Genomic DNA, 18,071 nt, shown 5'->3' on the forward strand with positions numbered 1-18,071 from the left:
TTACTAAACAGTTCTGGCGCTTTGTCTCTCCCGCGGTGTCTAATATAGTTGCGTCTGTAACAGCGCGAGCTAACCTGTGATTGGTCCTCTAGCTGCACGAGCCCAGTGCAACATTCCAAGTACATCCCCAGGCATTTCCCACTACATTCCGTTGTGAATTTACTTCGCTTCCGTGCTTGGCAATCTCAACCCACAGCGATCCCACATTTCCGGGTTCTCTTCTTCTTCTTCTTCTTTTCTTTTACCGCCCAGCCATTCGTCACATGCGTTATGGGCCATAAACATTACAGTGCCCCTATGTGCTGTGCTATAAAGCGAAGTTTCTCAACTCCGGTCCTCAGATTCCTCAGTAATATTTTCTGTCCTATTCTCTACTATCGTGTTCTATTCTAATTAGTGGTGTGTTTTTTATACCTGGCACAAGAAGTGATCAGAATTAACTATTAGTCAGAGTAGAGCACAACCATCGTAGAGGACAAAGGTTTCGACGGTCGAGAGGCTGTTGAGCAGGATGTTCAAGTTCCCTAAAAGTACTCGTCTATATATCCTTTATGTAAAATCACCAAGGAGCCCTATTGTTCCGTTGGTCATGATTTCCAGATTTATTAAAACGACCGGGATTTCACTCCTACCTAAAACAACCATGGGCCGTCAAAATGACGGCCGGTTTTTAAACTCTATATTCTATTCTTTCAAGATAAATACCCAGTTGAGATATTAATGCATATTACATATTGTAGCGAATTCGGGGGACAACGCAACCACAGGAACTGCCGCGGCCGGAAAGCGAACCCGTGTCGCCCGCACCGCAGGAGGCATCGCTAACCGCTAGACTAAAGGGTCAGCCCCGCGAGCCAGCGGCCAGCGGCCAGCGTGTCTTCTTATCCATGCACGTTACACTATGTTAGTATGTCTGTTAGGAAACGACTGAAACCAAAATTAACATTTTAACAACTATAATACTACTTTTAAACTATTTAAACTTCAGAGAGACATGGTCGAACTTGAATAGCAAAATTGAGAAAGTGAAAATATTACCTGAAAAACACAATGGAAAACACATATTGCCACAAGAAGCTCGCTGGCAAGCTCCCTCCACAGGTCTGGCTCCAGGAGGGGGCCCCGGTTTCCCTTTTTCAGGAGAGGGGCTGTAACTGCTGGTGTAATTTCATTGGGTTTTTTGGGTTTTCATGGGCCTTGGCCCATGGGGCCCAGTCGGGCCCAGCCCGAAAAAACAACATGGAGCCACCACCCCGTGGACCCACCACACACAGGGATAAGCACTGGGGTAGGATGTAATGCAGGCCGGGCGGCAGGCAAAGGCAGGGACCGGGGCGTGCCGACTTCCAGCATCCCAGATTGGTTCTCGGGATGTGGAATGTCACCTCTCTGGCAGGGAAGGAGCCTGACTTGGTGTGGGAGATGGAGCAGTACCAACTAGATATAGTTGGGCTCACCTCCATACATAGCATGGGCTCTGGTACCAAGCTCCTGGAGAGGGGCTGGACTCATTACTTTTCCGAAGCTGGCCAAGGTGACAGGTGACGGGCGGGTGTGGGGATACTCACAAGTCCCTGGTTGAGCGCCACTGTGTTGGAGTTCTCCCCGGGGAATGAGAGGATCGCCTCTGTACAACTGCGAGTCGCTGGGGGGAAGGCTCTGACTGTTGTGTATGCTTATGTACCAAATAGCCGTTTGGAGTATCCGGCCTTCTTGGAGTCTCTGGATGGTGTCCTGAATAGGGCTCGGGACTCTATAGTTCTACTGGGGGACTTCAATGCTCACGTGGGCAATGATAGAGAAACCTGGAGGGGCATTCCTCCCCGAACGGCCTCCCCGATCAGAACTCAAGTGATGCCTTGTTATTGGACTACTGTGCGAGTCATGGATTGGCAATAACAAACACCATGATCGAACATAAGGTAGTTCATAAGTGTACTTGGTATCATAACACCTTAGGATCGATGATAGACTTTGTTGTCGTATCATCAGATCTGTGGCCGTATGTTTTGGACACTCAGGTGAAAAGAGGAGCAGAGCTGTCAACTGATCACCACCTGGTGGTGAGTTGGATCAGATGGCGGGGAAGGCTGCTGGACAGACCTGGCAAACCCAAACATGTAGTGAGGGTGAACTGGGAACGTCTGGCGGAGGCCCCTGTCTGTGAGGTCTTCAACTCCCACCTCCGGAAGAAGTTCTCATGTATCGGGGACATGGAGTCTGAGTGGGCCATGTTCAAAGCCTCTATTGCAGATGAGGCAGGCAGGAGCTGTGGTCATAAGGTCATTAGTGCCTGTTGAGGCAGCAAACTAAGAACCTGCTAGTGGACACCGGTGGTGAGGGAAGCCGTCAGGCTGAAGAAGGAGGCCTTTCAGATTTGGTTGACCCAGGGGTCTCCTGAAGCAGCAGACAGATACCAGGAGGCCAGAAGGGCTGCCGCTATGGCGGTCGCATAAGCAAAATCTCAGGTGTGGGAGGAGTTCGGCAAGGTGATGGAGGAGGACTTTCAGTTGGCCCTAAGGAAGTTCTGGCAAACCATACGGCGACTCAGGAAGGGGAAGCAGGGCTTGACACAGGCTGTGTTCAGCAGGGGGGGGGGGGACTGTTGACCCAGACTTGGGATGTTGTCGAGCGGTGGAAAGAACACTTTGAAGAGCTCCTGAAACCGGCTAACACATCCTCAGTGGAGGAGGTAGAGACTCAGGGGAAGCCCCACCCATATCCATGGCAATGGTCTCTGAGGTAGTTAAAAAGCTCCTCGGTGGCAAGGTGCTGGGTGTGGATGAGATTCGCCCTGAGATTCTGAAGGCTCTGAACATTGTTGGGCTGTCTTGTTTGACACGCCTCTTCAGTGTCATGTGGAGATCGGAGACAGATCCTGTGGAGTGGCAGACTCTATGATGGTTCCCATATTTAAAAAGGGGGACCGGAGGGTGTGCTGCAATTATCGGGGCATCACATTGCTCAGCCTCCCTGGGAAAGTCTACTCTAGGGTGCTGGAAAGGAGGCTCCAACCGATTGTCGAACCTCGGATCCAGGAAGAACAATGCGGATTCCGTCCTGGCCATGGAACAATGGACCAACTCTTTACCCTTGCGGAAGTGCTGAGGGGAGCATGGGAGTTTGACCAGTCAGTCTACTTGTGTCTTGTGAACTTGGAGATGGCTTACAACCGTATACCCCGGGGCACTCTGTGGGGGGTACTGCGGGAGTATGGGGTACTTGGGCAGTTGCTACAAGCCATCCGGTCCTTGTATAACAAAAGTGAGAGCTGTGTCCATATTCTCAGCACAAAGTCAAATACGTTGTCGGTGGGTGTTGGACTCCGCCAAGGTTGTCCCTTGTCTCCGATTCTGTTCGTGATATTCATGGACAGCATCTCAAGATGCAGCCAAGGTGAGGAGTGTGTCAATTTTGGGAACCTCAGAATTGCATCTCTGCTCTTCGCAGATGATGTGGTTTTGTTGGCTTCATCAGAACTCGACCTCCAGCTCACACTGGGGTGGTTTGCAGCTGAGTGTGAAATGGCCTGGATGAGAGTCAGCACCTCCAAGTCTGACGCCATGGTTCTCTACTGGAAAATGGTGGATTGCTCCCTCCGGGTTAGGAATGAGGTGTTGCCTCAAGTGAAGGAGTTCAAATCTCTCGGGGTCTTGTTCACCAGTGAGGGTAGGATGGAGCGGGAGATTGACACGCATATTGGTTCGACATCAGCAATAATGCGGACGTTGTACCGGACCGTTGTGGTGAAGAAGGAGCTGAGCCAGAAGGCAAAGCTCGCAATTTACCAGTCAACCTTCGTTCCCACCCTCTCCTATGGTCATGAGCTTTGGGTAGTGACCGAAAGGGTGAGATCGTGGAAACAAGTGGCTGAAATTAGTTTCCTCTGTAGGGTGCCTGGGCTCAGCCTTAGAGATAGGGTGAGGAGCTCGGACATCTGGGGGGAGCTTGGAGTAGAGCCACTGCTCCTCCATGTCAAAAGGAGCCAGTTGAGGTGGTTAAGACATCGGATTAAGATGCCTCCTGGGCACCTTCCTTTGGACCTTTACCGAGCACGGCCAACTGGGAGGAGACCCCGTGGTAGACCCAGAACTCGCTGTAGGGACTACATGTCCAATCTGGCCTGGGAATGCCTTGGGATCCCCCAGGAAAAACTGGAGGGCATTGCTGGGGAGAGGGACATCTGGAGTGACCTACTTAGCTTGCTGGCCACCGCGACCCTACTCCGGACAGGCAGTTGAAGATGAATGAATGAATGAATGAATGAATGAATGAAAACACAGCGAGCGTGATTCCCTCTATGTAAGCTACCCATAAAATCCCGCGAGCCTGTGACTGAAGGCCATAAATACACCGACTCCTCCACCTGCGTCGGCCCTCCATGTCTCCCATCGCCAACATGACTGGAAGGAACAAGTCAAACAAATACAAGAAACAATCAGAATATTCACATTTGTCAACTTGTTTTATTGATCACTGAATGTTCCCATTCATTAAAAACTTCCGCCTCCTCCAAGTTTCAAACTCAAAGTTGGGACATTAACCTGTTAAAAGCCCTGTTCGTGGAAATGACTGGTTTGTAAAAAGGTAGAACGAGAGATGAGACGAACCCATTCTCTCAGCACAATCAGACTTGCATGAGAATAATAATAATAATAATAATAATTTATTCTGAGGGGTTTTTGATAAGTGTTGCATGGCAGAGCTCAAACGGCATGTTTTTCTTTAACATCATTCCTCCCATCCTGATGTGTCTTTATTTTCCATAATAAAGAGATGTGCCAACAGAGGCCAAACTGCTCCACCTCTTGGGACTCAGAATTGCTGGTTTAATTCAAGCTGGAACTACTTAAGTTTTGACGTTTTTATTTTTTTTTTAAGATGTCTCAAGGCCCCTAAATCAAACAGTTCACAGTAACAAATCATTAAAAGTCTGCTATAATCTGATCTGCGAGGTGAACCCCTCCTGATGGATTATACGACTTCCAACTAACCAGGCAGCATAGTTTTATTCTGCTTGTGCTTTTAATCACCTCGGCGAGTCACTATCCAACCCATTTAGATTACACACAAGACACATAAGCACAAAAAAATGTCTTCGATATTTGGACACTCAAGTCTTTAGTTTATGAGCTGGTGCTTGTAAATAACAAATTCCTTCTCTGAGGATGCAGACAACTCCTACATCAAATATGAGAAACTCAAATGAGACTGCTGGGGTGTACCAAAGTTATCTGTGATACTCAGAAAGATAAACAGCTGTTCCCCGCAGGGATGGTTCAACATGATCCAGAAAAGGCCAGTGCCGGTGCAGGTCTTTGTTCCAACCAAGCAGTTACACACCCGAGTCTACAAATCAATGTCGTCAGCAAAGACTATTGGTTGACTAATAGAATCAGGTGTGTAACTGCTTGGTTGGAACAAAGACCTGCACCGGCTCTTTCTGGATCACACTGCCCATCCCTGCAGGATCCATGTGATATACTCTAGCTTTATCATCAGCAATGCTTGTAGACTGGATATGAAGATGCACACATCTGGTATCTTGTGGTTGACACCAACAGAGGGACATGAGCTCCTGTTCCATGTTGATGTTTACATACATGGCCTTAGTAAGATTTAAGAAACCAACTCCCCCAGAGACCTGTGAAGCACCAGGCAAGTTTTTCTGCCTGAAACGTTATGAGGGAAAAAACACTTGAGTGCATATCAAATGTTAATCAATATTTTGGGGGGAAAAAAGCTTCCTAGTGAACTTCTGAAAATAATTGTTCAAATGAGGTCGATTCAATAACGTCTCAAACAAATTAGGTAAAAAGAGGCTAAGAAGATGACATAAAAATCCCGAGAGGAGGAAAGAGACCATTTAAAATCACATTCTTTTCACAGCAAAACAAAGAAATGTTACAGCTGGGACACTAGTGTGCTTTTATCCAACCATAAGGACTCATCTGGATCTGAACCAGAGCAGACGAGAGCAATGAGGACGTGCAGGAGCCGAGAGCGACACGAGCGTCTTTGTGAACTTAAATGGAAATGAAGTCATCGTTTCAATGGGATCTCGGCTTTACAAATGGATTGAACCTCATCCCAGACTACTACAACTCTTTCAGACTTCTCCTATTGACTGATTTTTTTTTATTAGCAATTCAGCCCAATATCTCTTTCACTAAGGAGGCCAAAGGTTTGTGAATTATGGTTTATGAAGGTACAAAAATCCTACACTCAAGAAACTGTAAACTTAGAGGTCCTAAATAGAAAGATAGTTCTCCAGCATTACCGATTGTGCAGTTAGCCAGGAACAAGCCTCCTTTGATGAGTTTGGGAGTAAACGGATCTTTCCTGGTCAAGTTAAAAGTGGGTCAACACCTGCTGATGTTAACTAAATATAAATATAAAAGTGTCTGCTTGCTTTCATCCTTAATATGTTCAAGTTTTCCACATGGAGTAGAATGACCCTGATGTTGGTTTTTACTTCAGAACGTGCTTTAAATCTCTCCACAGGTATGCTGGATTGTTTGGGATACAAAGAGCAGGGTGGTTAAAAGAAGCCAATACGTGTAAAGTGCCAATTTACAATCATAAAAATTTCATTTTGACGTTTTTTCCAGGTAGCACCAAGGTAGTATGGATATATCTTTACAGGAGTCAGTGACTGCGTTTACATGCACAGTTAAGTCGAGCTACGGTTACAGCTCGATTAGGCCATGTAATTGGAATACTGTCGTTGTCCCAGTATACAAGAACCGGGGGAGAATCGATTTATTGACTGTAGTATGTCTGACCCCGGTACGGTAGGTGGCGATATGCCCCCCCCCCCCGCCCTTTCAGCTGGTTGCTACTGGATGAAAGCGCGCCATGGGAACTATGGATCATGCGCAGAACGCCTAGGCCAGTTCGGGGCCGATTGAAGCGTATACATGCCAGAATGAATCGATCCCCAACCGCAGTATCTAGGTGTGTTAGTCCCACCTCGAGAAATTCGATTTAATACGATTTCAGTCGGACTAACACGTTTACATGTATTTTAAAAGTCCAGTTTTCGTCAGACTAATACAACAAATCCACTTTTTCTAACATCAAGTAAACGTAGTCAATGAATACCCAAAGGTCTCAACGGTGTCAGTGTGCCTCACCTCCTCCGATGTGAAAGGGGAGTTCAATATTAAAACTGTAAAAAAAACTCATATAAAGCTAAGAATTAAGATGGAACAGCATTAGATTGTGTGCGCTGATGAGTTAAGCAGTGGACTTTGTGCTTTGGGTTTTTGGGCAGGGCCTGTAAGCAGAGGCCAAGAGACAGCGAGAGAAACGAAAAAGGAAAAGGGGGCCGAGCAGAAATCCTACTGCATGAAGCCTGATAAAAACCCACTTTTACGTTTCTTCAAGTTAAGTATAGCTGCAGTTTAGACTTGTGCGCTAGGCTTTGGATTCAATTTTTGGGTGTTTTTTTTTTTTAACACATACATTAACTATTTTTGGAAAATCTATTGTAACAATCCAAAGGTTGTGTTGGAGTGAAGTACCTAGCTGGGCCTAGCTTCCTGTTAGCATCGAGCAGTTCCATCATTTTCTCTGGTGATGAATTTAATGATGATGATGATGATTTAATGAGTCAGTGATGTCATCTGCTAAAATGCTTTAAAGAAACCCAGGCCAAGTTGGTGTACGATGCAGAAGGAAATTCTCCTTTGGTTTCGCCCAGTGTAAAAGTTCCATTAGTGCATCTTCACAGACTCGCGTCTTGTGTAGAAGTTCTGTTAGGATGTCTTCGCACAGTGTGAAGCCGAGTCAGTATTGAGGACCTCTATCATTGCTCTTGTGGAGGGAAAGGTCTCTGCCACCGACGGAAGACTCTGATACCAATTTGGTAAACTGTTGAAGAAGCAAACAGACCACACAATGAGTGCACATTCACACTAATTATACCCAGAGCGTGTTAATACTGCAATTAACGGAAGACTACGTGAACATTTTTATCTGATTTCCAAAACTGGTATAAAGTCTTAATCGACGTATACAAAACCCAATTAAGGCTCCTGATTTTTTTTTGGGGGGGGTCCTCCTCCCCTTTTTCTCCCCAATTCTATCCGGCCAATTACGCTTACTTTCCGAGCAGTCCCGGTCGCTGCTGCACCCTCCGATACATGTGGAGTCGCCAGCAGCTTCTTTTCACCTGACAGTGAGGAGTTTCTCCAGGGGGACGTAGCGTGTGGGAGGATCACGCTATTTCCCCCCCCCCCAACAGGAGCCCCGACCGACCAGAGGAGGCGCTAGTGCAGCGACCAGGACACATACCCACATCCAGCTTCCCACCTGCAGACACAGCCAATTGTGTCTGTAGGGACCCCTGACCAATCTGGAGGTAACATAGGGATTCGAACCGGCGATCCCCATGATGGTAGGCAACGGAATAGACCGCTACACTGCCCAGATGCCCACAAGGCTCCTGAATTTTTGCCCAATCTTTCCATCTTTTGATGCATGTGGATGTTAGTTGATTTCTTTCAGTTTTTGAAACTTGCATGTCAGGGGCAAGTCACACATCCCAAATAAAAACAAAAATGGCCGCCATGGGTGAACAGCCCTCATTTGGAATGCATAGGTGGCAATTATCAGTCCATCACCCAGTTTTATACGAACATGCTTGCCAGGGTGTCGAAGAAGTCTTCGCACTTCTTGAACACCCTGGTACAAATAACACAAGTTGGTGATGATATCCATCTACTTTCAGTAGTTATGTTTTGTAGTTATATAAAAAACAAAACTGCATACAAGTTAAAGTGAGGGAAATCCACTGTAGAGCCTAAACAATCGAGCGATGGAGGGAGGCAGTTAATGGTCTGTTTCCATGGAGCATAGAGCGACTTTGCAAAGTCATGTAGACACAGCTATTAGAGTAATTGTATTACCCATGTTTACACAGCTGTTGAAATATTGGCATAAACTGATAACTCCTAATAATCACATTTCTCAACCGCATGTAAACGTACTCAATGAAATCACAGCCAAGACTTCCGTCCATTATCCGAACCGCTTACCCTGCTCTCAGGGTTGCGGGATGCTGCAGCCTATCCCAGCAGTCATTGGGCAGCAGGCAGGGAGACACCCTGGACAGGCCACCAGGCCATTATAGGGCACACACACACCTAGGGACAATTTAGTACAGCCCATTCACCTGACCTACATGTCTTTGGACTGTGGGAGAAAACCAGAGCCCCCGGAGGAAACCCACGCAGACACGGGGAGAGCATGCAAAACTCCACACAGAGGACGACCCCCAACGTTGGACTACCCCGGAGTTCGAACCCAGGACCTTCTTGCTGTGAGGTGACCACGCTAACCACTGCGCCACTGTGTCACCCTCCACCCAGTTTTATTTGAGATATTAGCAAATAAAATACTAATGCCCCTCTTCCACTATGGTACCGGCTCAACTCAACTCGACGAGTGCCGTTTTCCATTACCGTAATAGTACCCCTCAGTGTAGCTGGTCTGCATTGATTTTGGTACCCGCTAGTTTTTTTGGAACCTCGACAAAGGTGGTACCAGAAAAGTGGTAACAGTTACCAAAATGTCGGTACTTTCCAGGAATGGAAAACGAAAAAGTCGAGTCAAGTTGAGCCGGTACCATGTAGTGGAAAAGGGGCATATACGTTCATCTTACCTCTTGAGATTCATCCAACTCTTTGCTGTTTTACTGAAGCTCTCTGGACTGGGCGTGGTCATGGCTTCAAAATCCACCAGCTGAGTCCATGCCAAACAAACAGTTTAAAACACACAAAAAGGTTCTCTGTTACAAAATGTACATCAATCATGTGAAACTACATGCAGCACCAATATATGAGGTAATATACAGCAGGTCTGAGAGCCAAGCCCTGCATAGCTGCTGCTGACTGACCAGGTTAACCTGCCTTTGACACGAGTAGTTAGGAGATGGTGTATTCATCTCATCACCACTAACCATCATTATCTATATATATAAAGTGAGAGTGTATGTTTTTATGTTCACTTAAAACTCCAGAAATACTCTTTGTAGAACAAAAAGAAAGGTATCTTTAGAATCAGCACTTTCCAAGGATTGCACAGTTCGAAAGATATTTCAAAAACCAAGTAAAAAATTTGATTATTTGCGAAAGAGGCATTCCAACAATTAGTAAGGGCATTTTATCAGACATTTGACCAATCTGGGAACTAAATCCTTACCAAGAAATTTCTTCACCAATGTGTTTGTAAAGGTGTGTAATAGCATGTATTAAAATGTTGAAATTCAACTCCTGTGGGAAACCTCGTAAAAAACTGCTCAAAGTTGGGGTACCCATAACCAATTTTCAAAAAATCAAAAATGTTTAATTTGGCCTTAAATAACTTGTGAGGGGTCAAACTAGGGGTTTTTCATGATTCTGAGTTGATTGCAAGTATTAGGTTTTCATCAGAACCACTCCTTGGTGTAAAAACAGCCACACCCACTTTTCCTGATCATCGCAGCACCCCCTCCCAAGACCCCCCACCCACTTCCCACTGCTGGGTACATGTAAATTAAAAAGTTGCTTAATTAGTTTCTTTTTTATTATTATTTGCCATGGTAAATAGGCCTAATTATTGAATCATGAAATCAGAATCATGAAAAACCCCTAATTTGACCCCTCACAAGTTACTTAAGGCCAAATTAAACATTTTCGATTTTTTGAAAATCGGTTGGGTACCCCAACTTTGAACAGTTTTTTACGAGGTTTCCCACGGGAGGTGAATTTCAACATTTTAATACATGCTATTACACACCTTTACAAACACATTGGTGAAGAAATTTCTTGGTAGGGATTTAGTTCCCAGATTTTCATATGTTTCCCTTACTAAATGCTTTGGAGAGACTTCCGGCAAATCCTTCCAGTGATCAAGGGAGGCACTACACCTAACATTGTCAATGCGAGCCTGAAGGCACACAACATGGTTTACCCCGAGGCACTTGAGCACTGAGCGACTAATACACACGCTGGCAAAGAAGCCTGATGAATGAGTTGAAAATTATGACATTTGATAGTTTTTGTTAATAACATTCGTTTATTCGAGATTCGTTTATCACATGTATCACATTATAAATTATCCTATATTTCATCATCGATTATATCGTAAAGATCAGATCGTGTTGGTTGTTTTGGTGAGAACATCTTCGCCGGACAATGCCGGGTACCTCTGCTAGTCACTAATATAGCAGCCAGTGATGATTCAGTTACAATACCTTTCCTTTAGGGATCCTGCCAATGACTTCCTTCCCACTGGCCATTAGAGCCCCCATTACTACAGAGTAGGCTACCACGCTGAAGAAGAGACACAAAAATGAAGCATCAGAAACGACCCAGGGGACACTCTGTCAATGAGCAGTCAGTGGAACAAATAAATCCAATAGATTTGGTTGATTGATGACATAAAACATTGAATTTAGAGAGCAGTTTAGATTATTTGACAGTTTGTAGTAACAGCATCTTTTATCCAGATAGTTCACATGCTGTTGATTTTTTTTGGGGGGGGGGGGGATCTCCCCTTTTCTCCCCGCTTTTTTCCGAGTGTGGAGTCGCCAGCTGTTTCTTTTCACCCGACAGTGAGGAGTTTCACAAGGGGGAGGTAGCACGTGGGAGGATTACACTATTCCCCCCAGTTCCCCCTCCCCCCTGAACTGGCGCCCCGACCGACCGGAGGAGGCGCCAGTGCAGCAACCAGGACAAATACCCACATCCGGCTTCCCACCCGAAGACACGGCTAGCTGTGTCTGTAGGGACGCCCGACCGAGCCGGAGGTAACACGGGGATTCGAACTGGCGATCCCCATGTTGGTAGGCAACGTAATAGACCGCCACGCCACCCGGACGCCCTATATGCTGTTGATGTAACCCGACAAAATAACACCTGCCCGAGGTAGGCTAAAAGAATAAGATATCCTTGCAAAACTACATATCAGTAGCCTGAAAGCCTTGTGCAGGAACAAAGTATTTCTCTAACGGGTTTTCCCCACATGGACCTACAAACAATATTGGGGCAAGTAATTTCACACAGTGCCTAGAGGCTATTTCATCAAAAAGTGTACCTGGACCCTCTGGAGAGAGGCATGAGGTTGCAGAAGTAGTAAACCAAGGAGAGGATGAGATTACACACAGCATCTGCATCCTAAAAAACAAAAGAAGAGTGGGTGATATTAGTCCACCAGAAAACCATATACAGGTCCAGGAGTGTCACTGTATCTGCGAGCCCCAGCCCACACCAGGGATCGGGACACTGGTAGACTGTAATAGTGCCAAACAGCAGACAGTGGAAACAACCAGTACCTACATTTAAACGCAGGTTAAAAACTTACTTTTCAAAACAGCCTACGGGTAAGTTCTTGGTGTTTTGATGGCACTTCTATTTATCTTACCAACTCTTGTTTTAAACTTGTCTCCACTTTTATAAAGTTTGTCTTGTACTTTTATTTATCTTATTCTGTGCTTTTATAATGCTTATCTTTTGCCTGTAAAGCACTTGTTTGAATGACCTCTGCGACGACAAGGTGCTATACAAATAAACTTGCCTTGCCTTGCAGCTAACCAACGCTTAGGTAGTCACCATGAGTACCGACATTAGTCAGACCCCGGGTGAAAAACCTGATCCTTCATCTGGGTTGTGATACGGGCTGCACACTTGAGTTATCCACAGCACTATGTTCTTTCTTGGAAAACGACAACGCCATCGAGGGGATGCTCCAGAAAACCACAATGGCAATCCCAGTGGTAACATTACTGATGCAGGACGGGTCTGACTGTCTCACAGCAGTGACACATCCTACCTACCCCCAGTTCTGTGGACAGCATCAGGGCTTTCCCTTTGGCAGTCAGATCTTTGTAGATGGACTCTATCTCCGACTGGTACTGCTGGGTCCGCTCCTCTGTTGTCTGGGTCTCCACCGAGAACAACATGTTCCCCACCCTAACACACACACATATACACACACAAAGCACTTTATAACTTGATATCAACAGGTTGGGATGGTAGAGCTGGGGCAAGATTTCCTCCCAACAACTCGCTGGTGCACCATACTGCGGATAACTAGCACTGTACCAGGCCTATACATACTGGTGTATCACATGGTATAAACCAAGTAATTAGGGAAGTGTTTTTTTTGGGGGGGGGGGGGCTATTTTAATTCAGGCAGGGTGGAGTGGGTGGAGAAGAGTGTCAGGAGTGATTTGTGACAGAAGGGTACCAGCAAGAGTTAAAGGGGAGGTTTACAAGATGGTAGTGAGACCAGCTATGTTAGATGGTTTGGAGACAGTGGCACTGATGAAAAGACAGGAGGTGGAGCTGGAGGTGGCAGAGGTGAAGACGATAAGATTTTCACTGGGAGTGATGAAGAAGGACAGGATTAGGAGCGAGTATATTAGAGGGACAGCTCAGGTTGGACGGTTTGGAGACAAATCAAGAGAGGCAAGATTGAGATGGTGTGGACATGTGTGGAGGAGAGATGCTGGGTATATTGGGAGAAGGATGCTGAATATGGAGCTGCCAGGGAAGAGGAGAAGAGGAAGGCCAAAGAGGAGGTTTATGGATGTGGTGAGGGAGGACATGCAGGTGGCTGGTGTGGCAGAGGAAGATGCAGAGGACAGGACGAGATGGAAACGGATGATCCGCTGTAGCGCCCCCTAAAGAGAGCAGCCAAAAGTAGTAGTAGTAGTAGTAGTAGTAGTAGTAGTAGTAGTAGTAGTAGTAGGCTTGCAGCTGAAAACTGCACTAAAAAACAACTCGAGTAGCAGACCACACCTGTCTCCAGTTATAGTGATGGTGAAACCGTCATACTCCTTCCCGGGGTCCTTCATGCTGGGCACCTTGGAGTTGACGGTGAAGCCATCCCTGGTTTTACTGTTGAACTGCTTCAAGAAACAAACACACACACACACACACAGCTCTGGGTTTTCACTGAGGAACTGGTCCGAGACATAAATATCAAGCAGAACTGCTTCAAAACACACACACACACACACACACACACCCATCCATCCATCCATCCATACACAAGCTCCATTAACTGCAGCTCAGGTTTAAGCAAGAGAAGACATGTTTCATTTAGTGAATGGAGACACGCCCACTTCATTCTGACATCATTCATACCCTCTCCTCACTGTTCTCCCTTTTCTCCCTCTACCTTCATTATAGGAAGCAGATCCTCTACTTTATTAACATTCTCCAGAGCCTGGCGGACCTCTAGCAAGCCTCTGGGGTTGTAGGCTCTGCAAGATAAATGAACAAGCAAGTCAGAAAGAAAGAAAGAAAGAGAGACACTTTGTCTTGTTGTTGTTGTTGTACAGCTGTACATGTTACAATGAATTTGTCGTCTGCATTTTTTATTGGGGGGGGGATTTCTCCCCCCTTTTGCTCCCCAACTGTATCCGGCCAATTACCCCACTCTTCCGAGTCGTCCCGACTAGGTTAGGTATTTAATATAGATTTCAGCAGGGCACCTTCAATTAAAGTGGATTTTATGTTAATTTAGAGATGGCACAAACTGCCACCAGCCCGCCCAGAAACCAGACAACCGGGGGCTGTGGGGGTATCTCGTAGTGGCGGGGTGTGATCGGGAGTATTCTATGATATCGCCACGGGTGACTAAAATGTGGCTTTCCAGGACATCCCTGCATGCAGCAGCCTTCAGACAGAAGCACCCAGAAAGACAGAGAAACCCGCTGCAAAACACCGAGTGGCGTAGGAGTGCAACTCACCCGTGGTACACCAGTATTCGGTCTTTAATGAAATCCAGGATGTTGTCGAAGTAGGCCAGGTATCTGATGTTGATGATCTGCCCTCTAGAGACAGAAAAACAGATTCTGTCGACACAAGGAAAGCTCCCCGAGAGGGAGACCACCCCCGGGCAACGCTCGCTTCCCTCTTCCCTCTTAAACTCTGCAGAAAGTCAGCGTTTTCTAAAAGGGAGGGGGGGGGGCCCTTTACAGACGATGTGATACAATCCACGACGGGTTTTAACGTTACACACTAACACAAAGCAACACAAGCCAGTCAGTTAAGCCGTGTGTAACCGAATACAGCCCGGAGTCGCAGCAGACCGAGGCCGGTGTGTTACCTGATGAGGTTGATGTGATTGTTGAAGCCTCGACTGAGACTCCGAGCGGGCATCTGGTCGAGCCACAGAACTGGTTGGTCTGGATCCGCAATTCTTCAGGCACATGTACACACGTACACACACACACAAACGCACAACAAAATTAAAATAAAGAAAGGTTGGCTTTGGGGTTATAAAGACAAGAGGAACAAGTATGATCTCATGGTATTATAAAATGAGCTCATAAAACAGCAAAGCTCTTTGAATGTGAAAGAAGCGGGCCCATCGGAGCGAGCAGTGTGCCAGCTCCTTACAGAAGAAGGACTGTGGTGGGAAAACCAGGCTTTTACCGTCGCCAGCTGGCAAACGGGCCAGGACACTGCTGTTCGAAACTAAGTGCTGAAGAGATGGTCTTGATGCACGCTCAGTAGTCCAGGTAAAAAGATCACAGAAGGTTGAGTCAGTTCACCTGGACGGGTTTACTGACGGATACGTGTCATCACTCATCTAAGTGACATCCATCCATCAAGCCATCCATCCATTATCCAACCCGCTTCTCCTGCTCTCAGGGTCACGGGGATGCTGCTGGGTGACCTCTTCAGTCTCAACTGACTGCAGGTGTCCCCACCCTTATAAACAATACAGCTGCATACCCACCCAAACCAACTATCAGTTTCATTTGTAAATATGGGTGTGACCATTAACTAGAGTTACAAGGGCCAGGTGTACTGTTCATAGGGGACTGGGGGACGGTTGCAATCACAGCATTGTAAGATGATGACAGATGTACTCTTAGCCGCCCCCCCTCCCATCAGTTCAGGGATGGTCGTTCCCTCTTCACATAGATGGCCTCTTTGACTCCCCGTTCAAACCAGCGTTGCTCGCTATCAAGGACGTGCACCTCCTCGTCCTTGAAAGAGTGGCCACTGGCCTGTAGGTGGGTGTACACTGCAGAGTCCTGGCCTGACACGTTGGAGCCCTGACACACCAGGCTTGACGGTCGGCGTCTGTGACCCTAGGTTTTGCGGTGTGTCCCACACTGTTGGCACTAGTCGGACCCCTGTCGGCAGCTTTTCGGCCGATTCAACATGCTGAATCGGCGGAGCCCATCGGTGAGAGAGAGATCACTCCGATTGGCTGTTCAGCTTGGCGAATCGGTGCTAAGCTAGCATGTGTTCAAGTGCTACTTTTTGGCCCAGATGGCAGGTGACGTGAGGCGACGCAACAGTTGGCCTTCGTCGCCGCTAGTCGGTGTGGTGTGTCTGGGCCCTCAGCTCTCTTGTGTTGTACCATCGTATAATACCCCAGTGTATAAGTCACTGCAGTTAATGGTCACTACCATGTCTGCACATGAAACCGGTCGTCGGTTTCGGTCGTCATACAGCTGTATTGTATTGTGCTGTTTATAAGGGTGGGGATACCTGCAGCCAGTTTAGACTGAAGAGGTCACTTAGCTGAGTATCTGTGGTATCCAGACGAACTGATTCAACCTTCTTTGAGTCTGCAAATCTTTGCATTTCAGACAGAACAAGTCAAACAGGTCTTGAAGAGACTGCGGTCAAACTCTTCATCATGATGTTGAATTGCAGCCGTTGCTAGTGTTGCTAAGGGGATGTTGACATCTGTAAGACAATGGGGGAAGGGGCAGGATGTGTCCAGCTTGACTTGGACAGCACCATTCAGAGCACTGCATGAATGTTTCCTATCTCTTAAGCCAGACTACCGTACAGGAGCAAAAACAGGCCAAACCTCCTCCACTTGACGGCGATGTCGAACATGTCTCTCCACTGCATTTGCCTGGTCTTGCCGTTGACTCGCACCTTGGAGTTGCTCCATGTCCGCTGTATGGCCTGCATCACCTCCAGCGTTGCTAAGCCCATCGCTGTAAAAGAACGGGACGCCACTGTTAGATAGCTCAGCTATGTTGCAGGGGACGTTTTTGGTTTCCCGGGTTTTCATGATTTTGCGTAAGACGCCGCATGATGGACATTACGGCAAGACACAAAACGGTCCACAACAGTGTCCACGGACTAAACAACCAACGGGAGAAAAACCGGTTTTATAAAAAATGTCCCACTTAAGAGGCCATGTGTCTCACAGTCTAGTCCAACTGACATGAAACCGGGTAGAAAATGTAATAACTAAACCGAGTGACCTCCCCGAGTGCATGGCTTAACGGCACAAAGTTCAGACTTCAATAAAAATTCTTCCAGTTTTAGTAAATATGAGTCAAGGGAGGTAGTCGCCCGGGTAGTGTGGGGTCGGCGGTTCGAATCCCCGTGTTACCTCCGGCTTGGTGGGGAGCCAGATGTGAAGAGTAGGGTAACTGCCCAAGTACAGTTGGGGAGAAAAAGGGGCGGGGAAAAAATGTTTAAAAAAAGAAAAGAAACAGAACATCTCAAACTGCCTCTACTTAAGAAATTCTACATTTGCACACATTCTAGTGATAAATATTGGTCAAAATCTTTCCATCTAGGCGTCCGGGTGGCGTGGCGGTCTAGTCCATTGCCTACCTCCACGGGGATCGCCGGTTTGAATCCCTGTGTTACCTCCGGCTTGGTTGGGCGTCCCCTACAGACACAATGGGCTGTGTCTGCGGGTGGGAAGCCGAATGTGGGTATGTGTCCTGATCGCTGCACTAGCGCCTCCTCTGGTCGGTCGGGGCACCTGTTTGGAGGGGGGGGGGGCTGGACTGGGGGGAATAGCGTGATCCTCCCATGTGCTGCGTCCCCCTGGTGAAACTCCTCACTGTCTGAAAAGAAGTAGCTGGCGACTCCACATGTATGGGAGGAGGCATGTGGTAGTCTGCAGCCCTCCCCGGATCAGCAGACGGGGTGGAGCAGAGACCGGGACGGCTAGGAAGAGTGGGGTGATTGGCCAAGTACAATTGGGGAGAGAAAAAGGGAAATCCAAAAAAAAAATATCCTTCCGTGTACGTTTGTGTCAACCCAGCGATGAATCTATACGACTGTGGTGCAAACGACCCTCAC

At 47.0% G+C, this 18,071-nt stretch overlaps 1 protein-coding gene across 1 annotated transcript in view; it reads right to left on the reverse strand.

The window, feature by feature from the left end:
* Positions 1–4,454: 4,454 nt before the first annotated feature.
* The window catches only part of ttc13 (tetratricopeptide repeat domain 13), a 30,883-nt gene continuing 17,266 nt past the window's right edge, over positions 4,455–18,071 (reverse strand). The window contains exons 14-23 of the mRNA XM_056294537.1: positions 16,831–16,963; positions 15,103–15,195; positions 14,744–14,827; positions 14,170–14,254; positions 13,788–13,897; positions 12,821–12,956; positions 12,082–12,161; positions 11,240–11,318; positions 9,668–9,747; positions 4,455–7,875 (exon numbers count right to left, since the gene is read on the reverse strand). Of these exons, the coding sequence (XP_056150512.1) occupies positions 7,761–7,875; positions 9,668–9,747; positions 11,240–11,318; positions 12,082–12,161; positions 12,821–12,956; positions 13,788–13,897; positions 14,170–14,254; positions 14,744–14,827; positions 15,103–15,195; positions 16,831–16,963 (995 nt within the window). The 3' untranslated portion in view covers positions 4,455–7,760. The remainder of the gene's footprint in view (positions 7,876–9,667; positions 9,748–11,239; positions 11,319–12,081; positions 12,162–12,820; positions 12,957–13,787; positions 13,898–14,169; positions 14,255–14,743; positions 14,828–15,102; positions 15,196–16,830; positions 16,964–18,071) is intronic.

The sequence above is a fragment of the Lampris incognitus genome, chromosome 15 (assembly GCF_029633865.1).
Source record: "Lampris incognitus isolate fLamInc1 chromosome 15, fLamInc1.hap2, whole genome shotgun sequence".
NCBI lineage: Eukaryota > Metazoa > Chordata > Actinopteri > Lampriformes > Lampridae > Lampris > Lampris incognitus.